Source organism: Cryptomeria japonica, chromosome 2 (genome assembly GCF_030272615.1).
Source record: "Cryptomeria japonica chromosome 2, Sugi_1.0, whole genome shotgun sequence".
Classification (NCBI taxonomy): domain Eukaryota; kingdom Viridiplantae; phylum Streptophyta; class Pinopsida; order Cupressales; family Cupressaceae; genus Cryptomeria; species Cryptomeria japonica.
This window is the reverse complement of record NC_081406.1, coordinates 1,798,405-1,819,162: the sequence shown is the minus strand read 5'-3', so window position 1 is coordinate 1,819,162 and position 20,758 is coordinate 1,798,405. Positions and strand designations below refer to the sequence as shown.

Genomic DNA, 20,758 nt, shown 5'->3' with positions numbered 1-20,758 from the left:
TAGCTGTGAGTGGGCATGCAAATGAAAATGGTCGTGCTTATTGTTGCAATGATTCATATGGGTGTTGCAATAATTCAGATGTGAATGGGCATGCAGATAAAAATGGCTATGCTTATCGTATTCATGATCAAGACAGGTGTTGCAATGATTCAAATGTGAATGGGAATGCAGATAAAAATGGTCGTGCTTATTGTTGCAATGATTCAGATTTGAATTGCAATGATTCAAATGTGAATGGGCTAACAGTTAATCATAGCATGTATCGACCCACGGTGAGGTGTGAAAATTTCAACCTTGATTACTTTTTGCCTAAACAATTTGAGCCTCTTAAGCCTCGAAGTGATGCTCTTTATCTTATAAAAAGTGGAAAAATGAGTTGATCTTATCTTTGAGTAAGCCTAGAGACCCCAGACTTATTCCTCCTTGTCATGATGGACCTGGTATCCTTCCTACACCTTTTATTCCTCTTATATATGTCACAGTCCTACTTCCTACATCTTACAAAGGAAAGCTCTTGGCATCTCCTATTTCCCAACCTAGTAAACCTTCTCTCGTTCCTCCTTCTTTAAAGGAAGATAAGCAGCCTATGTCTATTGATCCTCAACCTTCACAACCCTCGATGAAAACTCAAAGAAATTGTTGTGCAAGAGAACATTGACAGAGGTGTTTGATAAGGCTCATGAACTTGCTTCTCAAACCATTTCCTCCCTGAAGACACCAAATGTTGACTCGGTCCCATTTGTTCAGCCCTTGCCTAACCCTAGGGAGGAAATTCAAACTAAATCACCAAGATTAAAAATGCTTAAGAAAAATTATGATTCATGTTCTTTTCGTGTGAGAGATCCTGTTTTATTAATCTTGATAAAGAAATGTATGATGATGTCGTTCATGCTAACAATGTTGATTATAATGATTATGATGATATGTACGAGCTTTTTGATGTTGACAATGATTTATGTAAACAATTTTCAAAAACATTAATCCTAGCTCCTATTGACAAACAAAGTGACTCATCATTAGAGCATGGTCCTTGTTTGGAAATTACAGTAGCTCCATCTATCATGCTCAAAGTTGCCCCCGTTGCATCTTGTCCACCTTCTCAAAACAATGTTCAACAAGCTTGGGAGGTAGATGATTTTCTTGATTAGCTTCATTCGTATTGTAGATTCTCTCTCCTCTCTTGCTTGTTTTGGTGCAAGGTAATAAAAAGGTTGAATCTGTTGTGACATTCTTTTATTTGTATCTCAATTCTTCAATTTGTTGTCCCTTGTGGTGTCTACTTGGGGACAATGCAAAGCGTTTAGATCTCTTTTGGTCTCTTCCATGCTGACTTAAAGCACACATGTGCTCTTCTTCCATTGTGTTTGTGGTTCTACTACATTTGGGGGATGAGGTCAATTCAATACAAATATTCATGATATACATTATTTATCATAAGAGCATACTGACCCTAGAGTTAGTGGATCCCTTATATGTGTTTATGTTTTGTGACCATTATCCTTTGATTTGTCCTTTCTTGGGGGCATATCATTATAGTAACATGCTTTTCTTTTGGAAGCATGCTACCTTAAAGCAATTTCTCCCGATAAGGCATATGCAATCACTTTAATGTGGGGGCATACACTCTTCTCAATGTTTCACTTTATGCACACACCATAACATGTTTTGACACTCAAAATACTTTGCAACTGAGCCTTTTGCTTTGTAATTTGATATTTTTGTTTTTCATGGATCATAGAAGTGAACCTTACAAGGCTAGCAGTCATGATTCTCTCTCTCTCTTTCGCCTTTCTTATGATGTCCCTTTTATCTCGATATTGAAGTAGTAAGATCCTAAAATACCTAGGATATTAGTGTGTCTTGTCTCTTTGATGTCTAATAAAAGTTTTCAATGCAGACCTTTGTACTTCATCATGAGTACTCTTAGTCTCATATTCTCACTAAAGTGGGGGCTAAATGTAGCATCCTAAATTTACTCGCCTATAATTTTGTCTTCACTTTGGCCTCACTTGGGCATTCGTCCTCCAAGGCTTGACTAAAGCACTAATTTTGCTCACACCAACTATCAAACACAAATTTTCTATGTCTACACTTTCTCCCCTTGATCCTAGAGCACTGATTTCCAAGACCATGGCATGCCATGGTTCTCTAAAAGGGACGCATTTTGGAACCTCATAATAGTGACCTAATTTGGGTAGGGACCTAGATCTTGTGTCGGCCTGTGTTTGAAATTCAATTTGTTTTTCGACCAACAATTATAAAAGGAGGTATACCCCTCATTTTAATCCTAATCAATCACCTAATCAACTCAAGAGAGAAAAATTGAGATCTTACATTCAAGTGAGCAAATAATCAATCTTCTGCCAAGAATTGGAGCATAAGTGAAGTCAAGATTCAAGCATTGGAGATGACATTCATGTTCTATGTTTTATGGAGACTATCTACATGAAACCCTAATTCCTTGTGAAGACAAACAAAACTTCACTAAAGGTATGTCGTTAGTGTTTCATACATTTTCAGCCTTTCCCTCAAAAGGAAAGTATTTTACTATAATACTTCATTTACATTTCAATTCAATTTCATGGTTAATTCCAGAACTGAGGTTTGACCTAAGGCAAACTCCTATTCCCAATAATTTCCCCCTTCTTTCTATGTGTAGGATATAGGTATAGAGCTATGTTCGGGAGGATTAACAATATTTGCAGAGACGAACAAATTCACCTTTTACTAGAGAGAAATTTAGAGGACCAAGGTGAGTAGCAACACGATCCCAAAAAATCACGTCAAACTTTTGGGAGCAAATCCAAACTATCCTCTTCTACTCAAATCCTGGTTGGTAGCTCTTGATAACATTTGTAGCTCACTATTTCTAAAGAGTACATTAGGATCATCCTCTTTCTCTAAGGTATCTTTGTGATTAAGACAAACATTAGGAAAAGGACTATCATATGTAATTAATGCTTCATCTCTAGGGGGAAGGTTATTGAAATGAATAGAAGGTGAAGAATCCTCACTCATTTTAACTTCTTTTACCATAATATCATCCTCTTTCACCAAGGTATCCTCATGGGGGAGGAACATATTAAGAGAATAATCCACACCGTCCTCCAATGGCTCATCCCAAATAGGGAGATCATTGAGAGAAGTGTTAAATATATCTTCTTGCATCAATATGTCCTCTTTAGGAAGATAAATTTTGGGATCTAGGAATCATTGAAAGCCTCATAAAGGGAATTTTCATATATCTGAAATCCTTTCAACTTAAGAACCTCTTCTTGTAAAAATAAATTTGACATTTTTCCAAATTAAGAAAAGGAAACTTGTAATAAAAGAAGTGAATGCAATGAACTAGATTTGAAAAAGACGATTCAAGAATTATGCAATCCACAAGTTAACTTGAGAAATAAAAATTAGGATTTTTGTAAATTCAACCACTAAATTTATGTAATTCAAATGAGATCTAGGAGGGAAATTTTGAATTTTAAAACAATTAAACAATGCAAAAATTTATAAAAATGATTGTTCAATTATTTAAGCAAATTGGTTTTAAAAAAAAATAAAAATTGTGAAAATATATGCAACCCTCTAGGAAATTTAAATTTAAAATCAGGGCTTTGCTAAAATAACCTCTTAATTTAAATTTAAAATTATCCACTAGGAGATTTGAATTTAGAAATTTAAAATTGCCTAAGAGAAATTTAAATTTATAAAAAAAAACCTCTTAATTTTAAAATTAAATTTGAAATGATCTAAAGGAAATTAAAATTTAAAATTAGGGCCTTGTAAAAAGAACCTCTTAATTTTAAAATTTAGATTTAAAATGTGATGTTGAAATTTGAGAATTGAAATAATCAATTTAAATCTAATTAGGGCTCTTTTAATTAACCACTTAATTTTAAAATTTAAATTTGAAATTATCCACAAAAAATTTAAATTTAAAATTAGGGGCTTTTAAAAAGAACCTCTTAATATTAAATTTAAAATGTGATGTTAAAATTTGAGAAATAAAATAATCAATTTAAATCTAAAAATTGGGGCTCTTTTAATTAACTACTTAATTTTAAAATTTAAATTTAAAATTGTTCACAAGAAATTTAAATTTAAAATTAGGACCTTGTAAAAAGAACCTCTTAATTTTAAATTTAAAAATAGATCGCACGTTGAAATTTAGAAATGATGGATCCAAAATTGGGAAACACACAAGGTTAATTTAAATTTAAAAATTAGGGTCATTTTAATTAACCACTTAATTTTAATATTTAAATTTAAAATTTGAAATTTGATCCAAGATTGCAATTTTGAATTTGAAACAAATTTGAAATGGGAAATTCAAATTTTAAACAACCCACCATTTTTTAAATTAAAAAAATTAGGGTTTTTGAAATAAACCACTCAATTTTAAAATTTAAATGTGAAATTTGACTTGAAAGTGAAAATTTGAATTTTTTGAAATTGAAAAACACTAAGATCTGAAACAATTAATCCAAATTAAGCAATTCACAAGCTCAATTTTGAAATTAGGGTTTTCGTGAAATTAACCTCTAAAATTTTAAAATTTGCAAGGAAATCAAACTTATAAATGAAAACATGAATTTTATACTGCATAAACAATAAGATTTGAGAACATAAATCAGAAATAAGGGTGTAAGAAGTTGAGTTCACCAAAATATAATGTGGAAAATTCGATTTAACAATTTGCAACATAGAAGGCAGAAACCACTAAATCAATTTTCACTGGGGAACATTACATTCAAAAGAGGGAAGAGAATCCACTAGATTCAGTCACAAATCATATAAGGACTGAATACTAAATGGATTGAATTAATTTTGATTTCCTCTTTTTGTAAGTTGAAATGCTGAAATTAGGTGAAGTGCTGAAAAATGACGATAAAAACATGTAAACAGTAAGCTACAGATGTGAGATCGAGCTAGGCACCTGGAATTAATCAATGTAAATCGAGTCAGACTTGCTCCCCCAAAAAGCTCCTAAAAAGCTAGGACCATGACGTGGCACCACGGTCCTCCGAACTTTTTGCACGCCAAAAAGGGTTGATTCGTCTTTGTGAATAAAGCTTATTCTAAAGAGTACAATTCTCTACCTATTTCCTGCACACAGAAAGAAGGGGAAATAGGTTGGGAATAGGGGTTTGCTTAAGTCAAACCCCAGTTTGGAATCAAGCTTGAATGACATATTGCAAATACTTGAAATAAATGATGGAAATGTATACCTTATATCTACAATGAGTGATGATGATGCTTTGCTTCTTGAATGTAATCGCATATGTCGTATGAAATGGCATGAACATGACTAAAGCCTAACACACACATGCTTGCAAATGAATGATGTAAAGATGCTCTACTATGGATAGATGAAGAATATGCAACCTCAAAGACCTCTAGAAATGCTTGATGATGAATACTTCAATGCTTGAATGCTTGATTGCTTGAATGTAGTTTGCCTTATGTTCACCTACCTCCTTATATACTTGCCTGTCATAAAACATATTAATTTTCTGACATAGGCCGACACGAGGAGGGGATTCTTGCCCAAATTTTTGGATAGGTCAAAGGGTTTGAATCAAGGCCCACCTAAGAAGGACCATGCCATGACACCAGTGAGGACCAAGGTGTCATGCCTTGGTCCTACCCCATATTTGGGATAGGGTTAAGGTGCTATGCAAGGTGAAATGATATAATATGAACATTGTTGCATGGTAGAGGCATAAATAGGTCCAAATCAAACGTGAGGATGAGAACACTAAAGCGAGGGCCCCAAATGTGGTTAAAATTGCAGAGGATGCAATTTTAGGACGCTACATATTTATTATTATTGTGTAAGTGGATAGTTTATTATTTATTTATTTTGCTATGAGGTGGAACTAATTGTACAATCTAGGGGGAAACTAGTTGTCTTATTGTGCAGATAATTATATTTTAATTATTTAATTACTTATTTATTCTTTTTTGGATTTTTGAGGAGTCAACTTTTTATAAAAGATTTGTAATTGGAGATTTATTATTTGTTAATATTATTTAATTATTTTTATGGGAATTATTATTATTTTGAAATCTATTTAATATCTATCTATTATTTGTTTAATATTATATAATGATTATTTATTATTTATTTATTTAATATTTTTAGGTTTAGGTGGGGTGACCTATGTAATATAGCAGTTAAAAAAATTGTTTAGTGAAACCACCACCAAGGTTCAAATCCTCGCTGGACCATTAGGCTCACAAGCTTGGTACTTTCGTTGGGCTGGTGTGCTCGTGGATTTGAACAATAGTGTTTTGGCACCTTAAAAAGTGCCCATTACCGATAAAAATAAATAAATTAGGTTTAGGGTTTTTGCTTTTTCTTTGTGCGCTTTTATTTAGGAAATTGTGTTTTATTTATTAGGTTTTTATGAGAATTGATTGAGAGATTATTATTATTATTATTCTTTTCGATATTTTGCGAGAAAATTTGAGGCCAGGTATTTTCAATTTCAGATTTCCTTTGAAGCATGATTGTAATTTCTTGTGCTTGAATGTTTTGAAGATTTGGTTACCGATTTGAGAAGATTTTGTGTTTCAGAATTCGTCATTGACATTCCCTTCTCTCTCTTTTTCTTTCACAGGTTTTCAAGTAGGTATTCGTTTTACTCTTGATTTATGTAATTTAATTTTAAATGATTATTGGTGGGAATTGGGGTTTGATTGAATTATATTTATCATTTGAGATTGTGTTCTTGCTTATTATTTGCAAGATTTGGGTTTGCATGAAAGTCATGATTTAGTTTTGTAAACTGAGCCTAATTTTGTGCTTGTTGATTCATTTTATTTTTTGGATTGAATTTTACCTGAACCTTAGGTGATAGGTTAGTTAGGTACACTTATGGGGAGTGACTCACTATGGGAGTTGGGGCCTGGAAGTGGCTGCTAGGGTAACCCATAGGTGAGTTTAGTAATAAGTGATAATATTAATAAATTTTGGGTTGGGTTACACACTAACAAGATAATTATGTGCTCCACGCATGCCTCGTGTGCTCGTATAGGCAGAGGGTGAGAATGGGAAGGCCTGACCGTTTGTTGAGATGTTGAGTTGGCTAGATCGTGTGTTACCTTGTCTTCACAAAAGGAACATACAATTTCGCATGAGTTGTTGAGACTATAAAATGGCACTTTTCCCTTTCTGCGTCCTAGTTGCCTATGGTGTCAGTCTTGCGTAGAACCCACTAGGAGTTTCTTTAGATGCCATTTGATGGTCTTGTTTTCTTTTATTGTGTTATGGTATCTTCCATCTTTTGGGAGTATGCATGTTCAGTTTATTCTCTCTAGCTTGGTTGTTTGTTGTCTGGGGCCTTGTGTCTATCTCCTAGCACGAGGGGTGGGCCTACGGGTTCCACATGGTTGGGTGGTGATGCTTATTCCACCCATTGAGAATACATTGGAGGACTTGCATGTGAGCAGCTAAGTGGATCTATTCCTTATGTTTCAGAGTCTTCACATCTTGGTTATTAGATGGTCTACCTTTTTGATGTAATTTGTAATGTATCTTTCAAAATGTTGTAAGAGACATGTAATTTGCATAAATTGTATTTCTATTAAAGAGTTGTTGATGTTATTTCAAAAGGAAAAGAATGTAAAATATATGTGTATCAATGGATGTTTTGCATGTTCATGGGTTTATGTGTTCTTACTATTAATATATGCTTATGATAGGAATCTTTCTTTTGGTATTTTAAAATGTGTTACCCTCTAGTCTGTAAAAGACGTTCAACGTTGACCTTAGGATTCGTGACATGTGCTTAACCACCTCCCGTGGATCCTTGTCTTTGACTGTTGTGGCGTTCGTTGACAGCTCGAGCTTTTGGCGTAATGACAACAATGTCCAACAAGTGGTATCAAAGCGCTGGGTTATGGGTTCAAATCCCGCGGGTCGCGCTGAGGGGGGGGGTTGTTACTCTCTAGTTTGTAAAAGATGCTAGCGTTGACCTCAAGATTCGTGACGTGCTTAATCGCCTCCCATGGATCCTTGTCTCTGGCCATTATGGCATTCATTGACAACTCAAGCTTTTTGTGTAACGACAACGTTGTCCAACAAAAATGAACATAGAATAAATATTTATCCGTTAACTTAGAAATTTAAATTTTAAAAAAAAAAAAATTTGCTATGGAAATTGTGTTATTAGTTGTTTATTTTCTGAGCTCCCGGGTGGGGTGTTACACTGTACCCCCATCTTGCTTGCCATTTGGACTGCCAAAAGAGTCGCATTGACCTCTGCTTCATTGTTGGATCCCACACAGGTCTAGTCATTGACTACAACTAGCAATAATTTGGCTTTGACAATCTCTAGCCACACATCCAACACTAGATGGGTGGCCAGGGTTACCTCTAGCAGCACCATCAAAATTCACCTTAATCCATCCTGATCTAGTGGCAACCATTTTGCTGAACTAGCAACATGTTTTGAAGGAATAACCCCTTTAAGCCCATTAACAGGCCACAATTACATTACATTTACCTTGGTTACAGAAAGTGTAATAACATAAAGCCTAATTACAAAAACCCCATTTACATAAATTAAAAAAAAAAACCAAAAAAAAAAAAACCATTCTTCTACTTTTAATGATGTATAGTAAAGAAATGACCGTAAACTAAAACCCTTAAATTAACAGTGATGTTTGAAAACAAAAAACAAATTTAAGAGATTTCATAGTTAAACCCAAAAAACAAATGGTAGAGATTTAACATTACATTATAACAAATATTAATAGTGATGCTTGAAAAAAAAAAAAAAATACAATGTTAGTAGTGAGCTTTTTTTTTTCAACCAACAATATTATACATATGTAAAATACCAGTGAAGCTTGAACAAAAGAGTATATTTCCTTTTGTGAGATATGTGTGTTTATGAACACAGATTGTAGTGTTCATAAACACAAAATTGCTAAAATCTTAGTATAACAAGCACTCACAAATGTAGAGAACATTATAGTTATAGATAAAGAAAACAGGCACCCACAATTTTTCAGAACAATAATCCAAACAAGAACTCACAAATTTTTAGAAGAAGAATCGAAAAATGTAGAGGACAATAAAACATTAAAAAAAAGTAGATGATTGAGCCTTAGTGAGGAATAATCCTCACCTCGGTCGAATACAAATTCTCGAAAAACCCACCAATTCTCTTGTCTGGAGTCACCTTCGAATCCTCTTGTTGATACCTGCAAGATGAAAAGGGGAGGAAGTAAATGCAACTATGGCATTGACATTTTGACCAATAATGCAGAGAAAAAATTAGTGAAAGTAAACATTTCACATATATAACTGTGCATATCCCTGAAGGGTTTGCATGGTGTAACAATCGCTGAAGAGCTATAGTATAGCCATCGCCAAAGATGAAGGGAGACTGGTATCTGAAGCGAGCATGTCTCAAACCTCGGTGAATACGTTTTAATGTGAAATGAGTCAAACAATTGAGAAGAGGTGAAGAAAGAATGGAAGGAAAGTTGGCTTAAATGGCGAGAAGTCAAGAGCATTGAATGTTTTTATACTTAAAATTTGTGAGCTATGCAGTGGAAATAAGGAGAAGGGACACACAATTAATGTGATTGCAAGGAAGAGTGTAAGGTGACGATAGTCCATATAAGAGAACAAATTGGATAGAAGGGTGGCCATGTGATGGAATGCCATGCAACCACCATGTCCATTTCGAGCGTAAACCACACACGTTGACAGGGTGGGCTATGGCAAGTTTCGATCAACGCAGCAAAATGACAAAATTTTGATACCTTGAATGAATCATCTTGTTACACGTAATAAATAAACTAAAAAATATAAAAAAATGTTTTTTGTTAATCCACTAAACGATCTACGTGAACAGCTAAAATGGAAGAAAAAAACAAGAAAAGAAAGAAAGAACAAGTTGGAGGTCCATGTGGCACTCCACGTAGACCCACAAAATTAAGGAGCGCACGCTCCCTCCTCTAATTCGATAATCTTTTTCATTTTTCATCATGTTTCCACAATAAGTTACCTATTTGATATAATGTGCTTTTTTACGACCACCCATAACTATTCACGGTAAAGAAGGCTTTGATGGTAAGCAACCAGTCGAAGAGTAGAATTGAGGGTTTTCGCTTGGCACAATTCTTTTCATTTCCTTAGGGATTTCTCTTCCATTTCTATGGCGTGAATATTGGGAGACTTGTGCCTCAACCTGAAGATAATGCCCTTGTTTATGCTGAGTGCGATTTCTAAATTTTGACGTGGATGCTTGATTCGAATGGCGATTCAGATCTGTATGGCAATCTTTCCTGCGTGAAGGATTAATCTGCTTGGAAGGAAGGTTCGATTAATAACGCAGGAGACAAGAAGGAACCTGATCGGATTTTCTACGAGTATGACATGAGGGCAATATTGTTCTGAGAAGGGGTCGAGCTTGCTGAAGGAATTTTGGACTGAAACTAAATCTTCATCAGATTGAAAGTGAAAAGTAAGAATTTGTATCGACAGAAATTACCGCTGCATTCTTCCCTATTTTGCATATCTATGTTATTAATGATAGCAATTTCCAAAATGCCAAACATTAATGTTTTCTCTCCTATTATAACGTGTTTAAATCTGATGATGCAATGAAAAGACATATTTATTGTTTTCTGAGTATATGATTCTGTTATTTGAACATTATTTCTGCTGTCTATGCATTACAATTCTACCAGACCTGTGTTAGAAAGTATTAAGTAATTAAAATATCAGACCTGAAACAATTAGACAGCGATATTGGTGAGATTCTTCAGATTCAAGTCAGTATTGTATGCTTAGAAAAGTGGTGATTTCGGAAGGGGTCTTTACAGTGATGTTATCATTTTGTTTGTGAATGCATTTTGGTTGAATTGGATCTTGTTTGAGCAAGTCTAATGAACTGGAATTGCATGTGACAAAGTTTGGGGACACCTTCCTATTCTTGGTGTGGTCAAAGGATGCTTGGATGTTCTCCTTGCTGTTCTAGGACATTCTTTGATGCATCCCTACCATTGCTGCGGATAGCAGGGGTATGCGTCGTTCTTGTTCAGTCACAACGGAGACATTTGAGATATCTGGGATGTGGGGTCTGGGGACATGGAATCCTGATATAAGCGGCTAATCCCAGCAAAGAAAAATGTGTGTCAAGTCCTAGATGATAGAATCCCTAGGCTTATCAAGTAATGAGAATCACAAGCGTGCAGAATTAGAATTAATTATGACTAAGCATAGAAGGAAAAAGTCCTAAATCAATGTATATTCTCATACAATAGTGAGCAGAAATTTGGAATGTTTTGTTATTTGATCTTCACTTTGACACTTGGTTTTTCATCTTCTGGTGTTTGTGAAGCTGAGGGAAGGTGTTAAGTCACTTCTGCACATTCAGGAAAGGATTAGCTCTCATGTTATATGGTGAAAATCCATTGTTTATGACATTGCAAAGTATGTATGCAAATCTGAACGTACTTGGGAATGTATTGCAGGTATAGTTAGTTGGAGCTCTATGATTTCTGTTAAGCTTGTTGATGCCATGTTGACATTCTTATTATCTGTAGCAACATTTTTCTACAGCAGAATGAAGAGTTGTTGCTCTCTAGGAAGGCGTTTTTAATCTTAAAATGGGTTTTCTCCAGGCTGTGTTTGTTTATATTGTTGTTTTCTGCAGGAGCTCTGTCTAATCGATTTACATGTCATAGATTGTGTCGGGATTCAAATGAGGTAGTAGTAGTGCTGGTTAATGGCTTGTAAGAGTTCCTTTCTTCGAATATCTATTTCCTTATTTCTCCCCAATCAAATTGTGTACAAAAGAGGGACTCCACACACAAAGTCATTGTTTATATAGACACAATATGATCTGAAAAATAGGGTCTTAATTGTGCAAAACATTAGGGTTTCGGTGTTCCTAGTTCCTTGGAGTATTGCCAAGAAGTTTAAAGGAGGAATTTATCTTCAGACTGTGCAACAGCAATGTGAAAACGACTGACATGGATCCGGGATGGAATGGGACAATTCTGACAAGTCTCCGCTCAAATTTGCAGACCCTGTAATGACCTGGAAAGCCAAGTTTGATGATTTTGGTAGTTTATATAGGTGACAAACACATTTTCCCCCTCAAACTAGCCAAAAGCTGTGGTGAACAACCATTCACCCTGTTGAATTTTTTAAAAGTGAAACTTTTTCTCTGAGCAACAGGCATATTTATTATCATACATATTACAAATTGTGAGCAGGAATTTGTATCTTCACTTTGATGCTTCGTTTTTTCATCTTCTCATGTTTGGGGAGCTGAGGTAAGGTGCTAATTTGTTTCTGCACGTTTGGGAGAGCGTTAACTCTCATGCCTAATGGGGAAAAGCCATTGTTGATGACATTGTAAGTATGTATGCAAGTGTGAGCATACTTGGGAGTGTATTGCAGGTGTAGTTGGAGCTCTATAAATTGTGCTGAGCTTGTTGATCTGATGCCATGTTGGCATTCTTTTTATGTGGAGAAACATTTTTCTATAAGGGAATGAAGAGTTGTTGCTCTCGAGCCTGGATCTGGCCTGGAATTTTTGGGCAATATGAGTTTGTTTCAGTTTGTGTTTTGTTTATATTGTTGTTTTCTGCAATTCTGAGTGAAGAATTCTGTCTAATTGATTTGCACATGTGATAGGTTGTGTCAGCATCCAAATATGTAGTATTGGTGCTTGTTAAGGGTTTGCAAGAGTTCTTTACTTTGAATATCCATTTCCCAATAGCAGTGTGTGGTATGACCACCTTGTTTATGGATCACAAAATAAGTTCACCTTTTATGAAGTAATAGAACAATTGAATTTTTTAATTCGGGCTGAAATCGCTGTTTTAAATTTGAACTACCTTCCAAACTTAGGCAAAGGTTTGATGTGTAATTTTCTGTTGGTATTTTGGTAGGATGGGTGATTTGGAGATAGACAAGCATGCACGATATATCAATTCTCTTGAAAAGGTATTCAAATAATTTAATTTTTCCCAAAACATGAATTTTGTTTCAGTTTTTTGGTTTATTTCTCTGTTTTTAATTAATAGTAATGTGTATCAGAAAAAAGATTTCAATTCAATGGTAATGGAACACTTGAGAATGAGTGGTGTATATTGGGGTCTAACGTCATTAGATCTCATGGGGAAGATTGAAGATGTGGATCAAGAAGCTGTTGTTTCTTGGGTGCTGCAGTGTCAGCATGATTGTGGTTTGTTCTTCATGTCAATATTGTCTTTTTTATTTTTTGACATTTTGTTTGCTTTCTACTATGTTTCTTGCTTGGAACACTAACAGAATTTGGTGTTACACGTATATCAAACATGGCAGGACTCTTCTAGAAAATATGGTATAAACACAACCAGTAGCTGCAGTTGAAAGCATTTGACTTGGGAAAATAAATTATGTATTGGGGACTTGAATTTGTTTCCACTGTCCACAATTTTAATGTTAGTCTTTGTTTGTTGCAGTTTTAAGTAACTATTATGTTTTATAATATTATCGCTTGAAGTTAATCCAGAGCAATGATCTGCTGCATTTACCATGCCGTTTCTAAGTTTTTCAAATAGTGGTTTTGAATTTCAGTTTGACACATTTTATTTCAGTCTCATTTTGACACGTTAATGTGGTAAAAAAGAGTATAGGTAGACTAGAAGTTTTGAGTTTAATGCTACAGTTAGGACATTTTAATGTTTTTTTAAAATGGCACAGCCTACTATTTTAGGGCTAGCCTTTTGTTTTTTATGTAAACCATCTTATAGTAAAATAATGTATTTACACTCTGCAAGGTTTTTGTCATTAACACATCTGATGTATAATGTTTATGTTAATTTCTACTTGCTATACTTGGTGTGAGATAACAAAATCGGTTTCTTGTAGTTTTGCAAACATTACATTTATGATTTTTTGAAGTGTGGAGGGTTTTAGTTAAAAAGCCAAGGATGCCTTTAAGATAGTACCCATGGTCCACAATGGTACCATCTATTTATAGGGCCAATCCTTTTTTTTATGGAAACATTCCTCTAGTAAAACAATTTTTTTTTTTATCTCAACAATGTTTTTGTGATTGCCATTTTGTATGCATTTTTTTGGATGTATACATTTGCTTACTATACTTGACATGAAATATGAAATAGCAAAGTCATTTTTTTAGTGTTCCATGGATTCTCCAAGATAAGAGGATGAGGTTTGGGGTGGCAAACTTTTTCCAAAAATTTAGGGACAGTGGTGGATGATTTTTTTAATAAATATGAATGGTATCAATTGGGGCCCTAAATACTAACAACAACCCAGTACAGCCCAACAAGGCAAACACACATTGGCACAAAAGAGCAAAGATTCAAACCACAACAAATAAGGGGTCAGACAAACACCCACAAAAGAATTGGTCAAACATGAAATGATAATTGATTGTTATTGTTAACAAAGGAGAGGAATACTCCTTATATAACGGAAACGATATAATGATTTTCTTATGTTCAAAAGCCACGATTTTTATTGAAAATAATCACCCCAAAAAACTTCGTACTAATCTGTACGGAAACCTTCAAAAATTGAAGCTAAAGCCTATGATTTAATGCAAAAAATCAGTCAAAATGTTTGTTAGTAAAAACCCTCGATCTCTAGTAAAATCCGTGATTTTGATTTTTAAAAAATCTGGCAAAAAACTTTTAAAAATTCCCTCGAAATTTCTAGGTAAAGACCACAAATTTTTTATTAAAAAAAATCACTAAAAAGAACCTATGCTTTGATACCATGAAATGATAATTGATTGTTATTGTTAACAAAGGAGAGGAATACTCCTTATATAAGCAATTGCAGAAGATCTTTCCATAATGGAAACAATTGAGAACTAAAGATAGATTAGAGAGATTCTAAATACTAACTTACATCATAGAAAATTACTAAAAACTAAATAAATGACTTAAATGACCATTATAACCTAAATATTACAATATTACTTCAATAAAAAAGCACACCAAATCCTAAAAGCAATATAAGGCTGCACATAAGAATTAATAAGGCTGCTATAATTATACTATTCCGACAACCCATGAGCAAGGACCTAAAGCCACTCTCTTGATATGTGATTTGGGAGCCATAAGATTGAATATAATCCTAATAGTAGAGAATAATCATGCTCAACCAGAGAAATAGGTGAAAAAGAAAGGGAGACTTTACTATAAACCTTCTTCAAAATGTCCATTTCAAGGTGCAAACAAACATAGGATGGATGAGAGTGCAAGGGCATATCTAGAGAAATTGAAATAAGCTTCCCCAAGGAATTATTGATAGCTGTCAAGTTGGAGATTCAACTTTGGATACCAAGGTTTCGAATAGACAGGAGCCTTGCTTCAAATCTAGGGACCCACCTTGAGAGAGGAAATTCTTAATATGCCTCCCATCCACAAACAACAATAATGAAATTGTGTGTGGCAATAAATGATTAAATCAAAAGAAAGCAAAGGTTCCAAAACATAGAGATCTATGTAACATACACCCTTGTTTTTTTTCCTTCGGTGTTTTGTTTTCTGTTTGATGTGTTTGAGAGAAGATTGAAGTGCAGAAGTATATTGCAAGATATATAGATTTATTGCAGCAAATAAACAAAGGAAATAACTTGCAAATACAATATTTTAAATGCTCACAATCAGCTATAATATGAATAATGAAAGTACAAAACAATAGCAAAACTAGAGACACCCAGAAGTCTAAAACTCATTACAAACAATTATTTAACATTCCCATTTACTGATTACATGAAATATTGACAATAGACAGCAATGACGAGCAGTATGAAGCCCAGAAACCCTAGGCGCCAAAGCCAAAACCGACACCAGGAGGGATGGCTGGATAAAGAAAGAAGTACAAAAGAGGAATATGCTTCAAAACTGCAAATAAGTACTCTGAACCCCAAGTCGACCTCTCCTTAAACCTAAACACCACTTCCAGCAGGTGTACGATCAGCTTGAAATGGTACGGACAGCCCAAAAGAGTCCCGCAAACCTGCAATAAGCTCAAAAACACTCCTCAACCAGTCTCTGTGAATAATCTGTCAATCAGAAGCTTTGAAATCTGAAGAAGAAGATTGAATCATAACACCATTGAAGCACCAATGTGATTCCTGAATGAAACCACCAAATGATCTTCCAAATTGGGACTTTCACCAACGTAGAAGATGTTCCTTGCAAGGAATTTTGTTCTCACAAAGCCACAGAATGAACAAGTTCAACCAGAAAAGAAGATTTTCAAAATATCAAATCAAGCATGTGAAATGAGCTCTCAAAACTTGCTTTTATATCTCTCCCAAAAAGCTATGCCCCTTTTTGCTTTTGCTTTTTAATTTAATTTTTAAATTACTAATCTTTCTCAAAGTGGCGGCCCATTCCAGTTAGACCCTTTTTAATAAATATTTGCACCATTATAACTGGGTGACCATTTAGTCCCTTGTGCCGCAAACTGATCTTGATGAAGAGGAGAACTAGACAGTTGGGGCAACAAATTTGTTCTTGGGAATAACAACATTGGTCATTCTTAACCTCTACATAGCTTTTCTCTTCTGAATGCCATCCAACTCATGATGAAAATTGGGGAAATGACTGCCACATGGTTACCAATCTTAAAAACTCTTAAGAAATGCATGTATTTGATCAGCCAGATAATGGATTTAATGCAGAAGTTTGAAATTTGGCTAGTTGAAAACGGGTGTAACAATACCAAATGGTAGTTTAAGGGAATGAGCTTGACCTATTTGAGTTCTTGTGGAAACAACTATTGGAGAACATCACTTGAAAAAGGTGGAGTGACCAGTATCAATTTAGGTATAGATCTCTTATCTTTTTTCTAATATTTGATTTTATGAATAGATTACCTGGATTCTTGGGAAAGGTGCCTACACAAGATATTCTAGTGGCAGCTCAGATCAGTGATCATGCTGAACATATCAAAGACATGGCATCCTACATTGAGGTTTATTTGGGTCTCTTACAGAATTTTCAAACCTGGATGTAAGGAAGATATAGAATTGTCATATAGCATAGTAAGAAGATACACCAATGATATTTACGGTAGATAAAGACCACATTTTCATGGAGGGAGTAGAGCCACAAATATCTTGGGTATTACAACTACCCTATGACGTTGATGATGAATTTGTTACATGCTAATGCAAGGGCACTCTTGACCCTCCCAAAGGACCCTCATGTAGAAGGATTTGACACTTGCAAAGAATTTATGAACAAAGCAAATAGATAGTGGCGGATATGGAGAACTTATTTGTAAGGGAGAGCTTACAAGTTCTTATCATTATCATATTTTCCCTGGTAGAGGGAATTCTTAGGCATGTTACATTATGAGCCATTCTCTTACATCACAACAATGAGATGGCTAAAATCCTTATCTTGTGGAGAGCTTGATGCCTAATTGAAAGATGTTATTTGAGAATGGCTGTCAAAATTTGGTTTTAGTTGGTCTCAACATCTATCTCATTATATGTTCACTGAAAGCAACATTGTGAAACTTTTGTGGGGTAGGTAATGACAACCACTTGCATGAAGTTCATGCATATTTGTTTTTGACTTTTGGATGATACAAACGAAATACTTTTGACTGTATCATGCTGCAGAGGATAATAAGTGTCATGGATAAATGTAGCTCTTGCAATAAGCTTAAATTTGATGTTTTGATCTAGATTTTTTTTATTGAGTCAGGCTATACATTGTCTCCTCAAACAGAAATTAATTGTTGCTTTAAGTGCTACCTCTTTTCTTGTTATTATAGTTCAGTGCTTCATGTGGAAGCAATGTGATTAGTTTGTTACATTTATCTTATGAGATGGGATTTAATATTTAAGATTATTGTTTCTAAACAACTTTTGATAGTATTGTTTTGTTTTCCGTGCAGGTGGATTTAGTGGAAATATTGGGCACGACCCTCATATTTTGTATACCTTGAGTGCTGTTCAAATATTGGCCCTACTTGACAAGTTAGATGTTATTGATGCAGACAAGACAGCAACTTGTATCCTTTTATTTACTTTGGAGCTTAGCATCAAATACCAATAAGCAGAAATACATTAGGAGCAATAAGCAGAAATACCAAAAAATGCCGAGTTCATTAAAAAATTTCATGAACTGTCTTCTAGTCTGTTTGGTAACCATTTTTTCAAATTTATTTCCGTTTAAAGTTGTTAGTTTTTATCCGTTTTAGTTTTGAGCTTATTGAAACTTGTGGATCACAAGGATTTGGCCAAAATCAGGGGGTTTTATTGGAAAGGGAAGAATGAAAAAGTCACTAACAAATGCTATATTTGGTCATGAGAAAAACACAATAGGAATATAATTTAAGTATTGTGTAATCCGAAAGCATTCTTTGCCAAATTTGGTTGCAGGAGCTTAGATACAGGTCAAATATTTTTTGGTAAAATAACATTACATCACTTTTCAAACAAGGTTAATACATGCTGACTTAAAGTGAAAATGTTGACATTTGTGCCTTCACAAAATCTGTCTGTCTGCCTGCCTGCTTATAAAATTCATTTGTTCACAGATATAAGTTGTGACTTGTTCTTGTTGGAAACCTCCCCAATTCTATTCTCTATCACATTACCTTTTTTTAAATATCATGTCCTACTACTCCTTTTAGAAACATTGGTAAGGAATTAGTTTACCTTAAATCTTGCTGTCAGATATCATGGGATTGCAACAGGAGGATGGATCCTTTGCAGGTGATGAATGGGGAGAAATTGACACTCGGTGATTTTTTACCTCGCCTTACTTCAAGTTAAATAAAATGCTTTTGTGAAAGAGGTTAAACTGATTATGTTGTTTCTTAAGTCCTTTTCACTGACATGTTTGTTGCTTCTAGGTTTTCTTACTGTGCAGTTTGTTGCATGTCAATTTTACATCGACTAGATAAGATTGATGTTGGAAAGGCCAACCAATATGTTGTGAGTTGTAAAAATTTTGATGGTGCATTTGGGTGTACTCCTGGTGCAGAATCGCATGCAGGTCAAAGTAAGAAAATTCTCCTTGCACTAGATAATTCGTTAAGATCATTTCTTGTTTGATTTTATGGCTATGAGAAGAAATTAGTAATACGGAATCAAATCCATCTTTCCTCTTTATAATATTTATAGTTGAAAATCATGTATCTTTTAGTGAACCATACATGGTTTTTTTCATGCCACTTCTCCACAACAGATAATTTATTTCAACCACAATATTTTGCAAGCTCAAAGTTTGTCTTGTTTTTGAGGATATGTATATGATAAAATGGTGGCAGCCCTTCAATTACTGCTATTTCCTTTGTGCTGCAGTTTTCTGCTGTGTCGGTTTCCTTGCTATAACAGGCTCCCTAAGTCATGTGGATAGGGATCTTCTTGGATGGTGGCTCTGTGAACGGGAAGTAAAAACTGGAGGTCTTAATGGGCGACCTGAGAAACTTGCAGATGTAAGGTTTCAGACGTTCAGTTTTTACTATCAGAGATCTATTTCAAGAATTTTGGAAAACTGATTACCAAATTTGTTCTTATAAAATAGAGTCGGAATTTTAATAGCATATTTTGATGTTCACATGTTATTTTTACACCATACAGGTGTGCTATTCTTGGTGGGTTTTATCAAGCTTGATCATGATTGATCGAGTACATTGGATAGACAAGGACAAACTCAAGAACTTCATCCTAGATTGTCAGGTTCATTTACATCATGTTCACATTAGAGTACGTGGGTTCTGTTGTTTCTGAATTTACAATCTTAATTACAGCCATGCGACTGAAGTGCAGGATAAGGAGAATGGAGGTATCTCAGATAGGCCAGATGATGCTGTGGATGTATTCCATACATTCTTTGGCATTGCAGGTACAAAGCCTTAAGTGACATTTCTGAGTAAATTTATGGACTTCTTGTATAACATTTCTGAGTAAATCTTATGCATATGTAACATTTCGGAGTAAATCTTACTAATTGATGGTATTGGAAGGCCCATGGGAAAAGGGACTTCCGATGTTTATAGTTTTAAATTTAATAATTTATGGTGGCTTTTCGTCAACTCATACAGGTCTTTCATTGTTGGAATATCCTGGACTAAAGCCAATAGATCCAGCATATGCTCTGCCTGTTCATGTTGTGGACAGAATATTCTTTGGCAGGCCACGTAAATAATGAATATTTTACAGAGAAGATATTCCTCGTTATGGTGGTCAACAACCTTTTGGCTTTTCTCCAAAGTCTTTGTTTGTAAAGCTTATCTACTTCCTCATTAAATAGAGGATGGAACTCCTTCCCTAGTGGCAGGCTGTTGAAAAGTCTTACCTATGCTAAAGAATATTTTGTTGAAATATTATCATTGATGTGAAGGACACTCAGTTCTGTTTGTTAGCTTTTGTCATTGATGTCACAAGATTATGGACTAGATTGTTTGATGTTTTCATTGATGTCAAAGGAGTCTTCATTGAATTCATTTGACTATTCTAGGAGAGTTGCAAGAGACTTTGGAAATGATGAATGATGAAAAGGAGTTGGTTTCTAAAGAAGAGAAACAATGTGGCTATTAAAAAAAAAGATATATCAGATCTACACATTCAGATCTGTACAGGAACAGTAATAGAAATCAGATGGAACACTAATACCATTCTTTGATACATCAGGCTCTAACACAACCACTGTTTGACTATTTCAATCTTGGCTTGATGCTGATTGTGTATGAACGCAGCAATTCAAAAATAAAAAAATGCAGAAAATTAAGAAT

General features: G+C 34.6%; 1 protein-coding gene across 2 annotated transcripts; it reads left to right on the top strand.

Moving 5' to 3' along the window:
* Window positions 1-10,042: 10,042 nt before the first annotated feature.
* LOC131050946 (geranylgeranyl transferase type-2 subunit beta 1) lies at window positions 10,043-20,388 on the top strand. Of its 2 annotated transcripts, none has more exons than XM_057985270.2 (10): window positions 10,043-10,484; window positions 12,925-12,979; window positions 13,060-13,220; window positions 17,912-18,028; window positions 18,696-18,762; window positions 18,875-19,023; window positions 19,326-19,459; window positions 19,605-19,703; window positions 19,794-19,869; window positions 20,069-20,388. In XM_057985270.2, exons 2-10 carry the CDS (start codon window positions 12,951-12,953, stop codon window positions 20,170-20,172), a joined length of 936 nt encoding a protein of 311 aa, XP_057841253.1. In that variant the 5' UTR covers window positions 10,043-10,484; window positions 12,925-12,950; the 3' UTR covers window positions 20,173-20,388. The 2 variants fall into 2 exon arrangements, with proteins under 2 accessions (XP_057841253.1, XP_057841252.1); XM_057985269.2 differs by having other exon boundaries at window positions 10,044-10,484; window positions 13,073-13,220.
* Window positions 20,389-20,758: the final 370 nt, after the last annotated feature.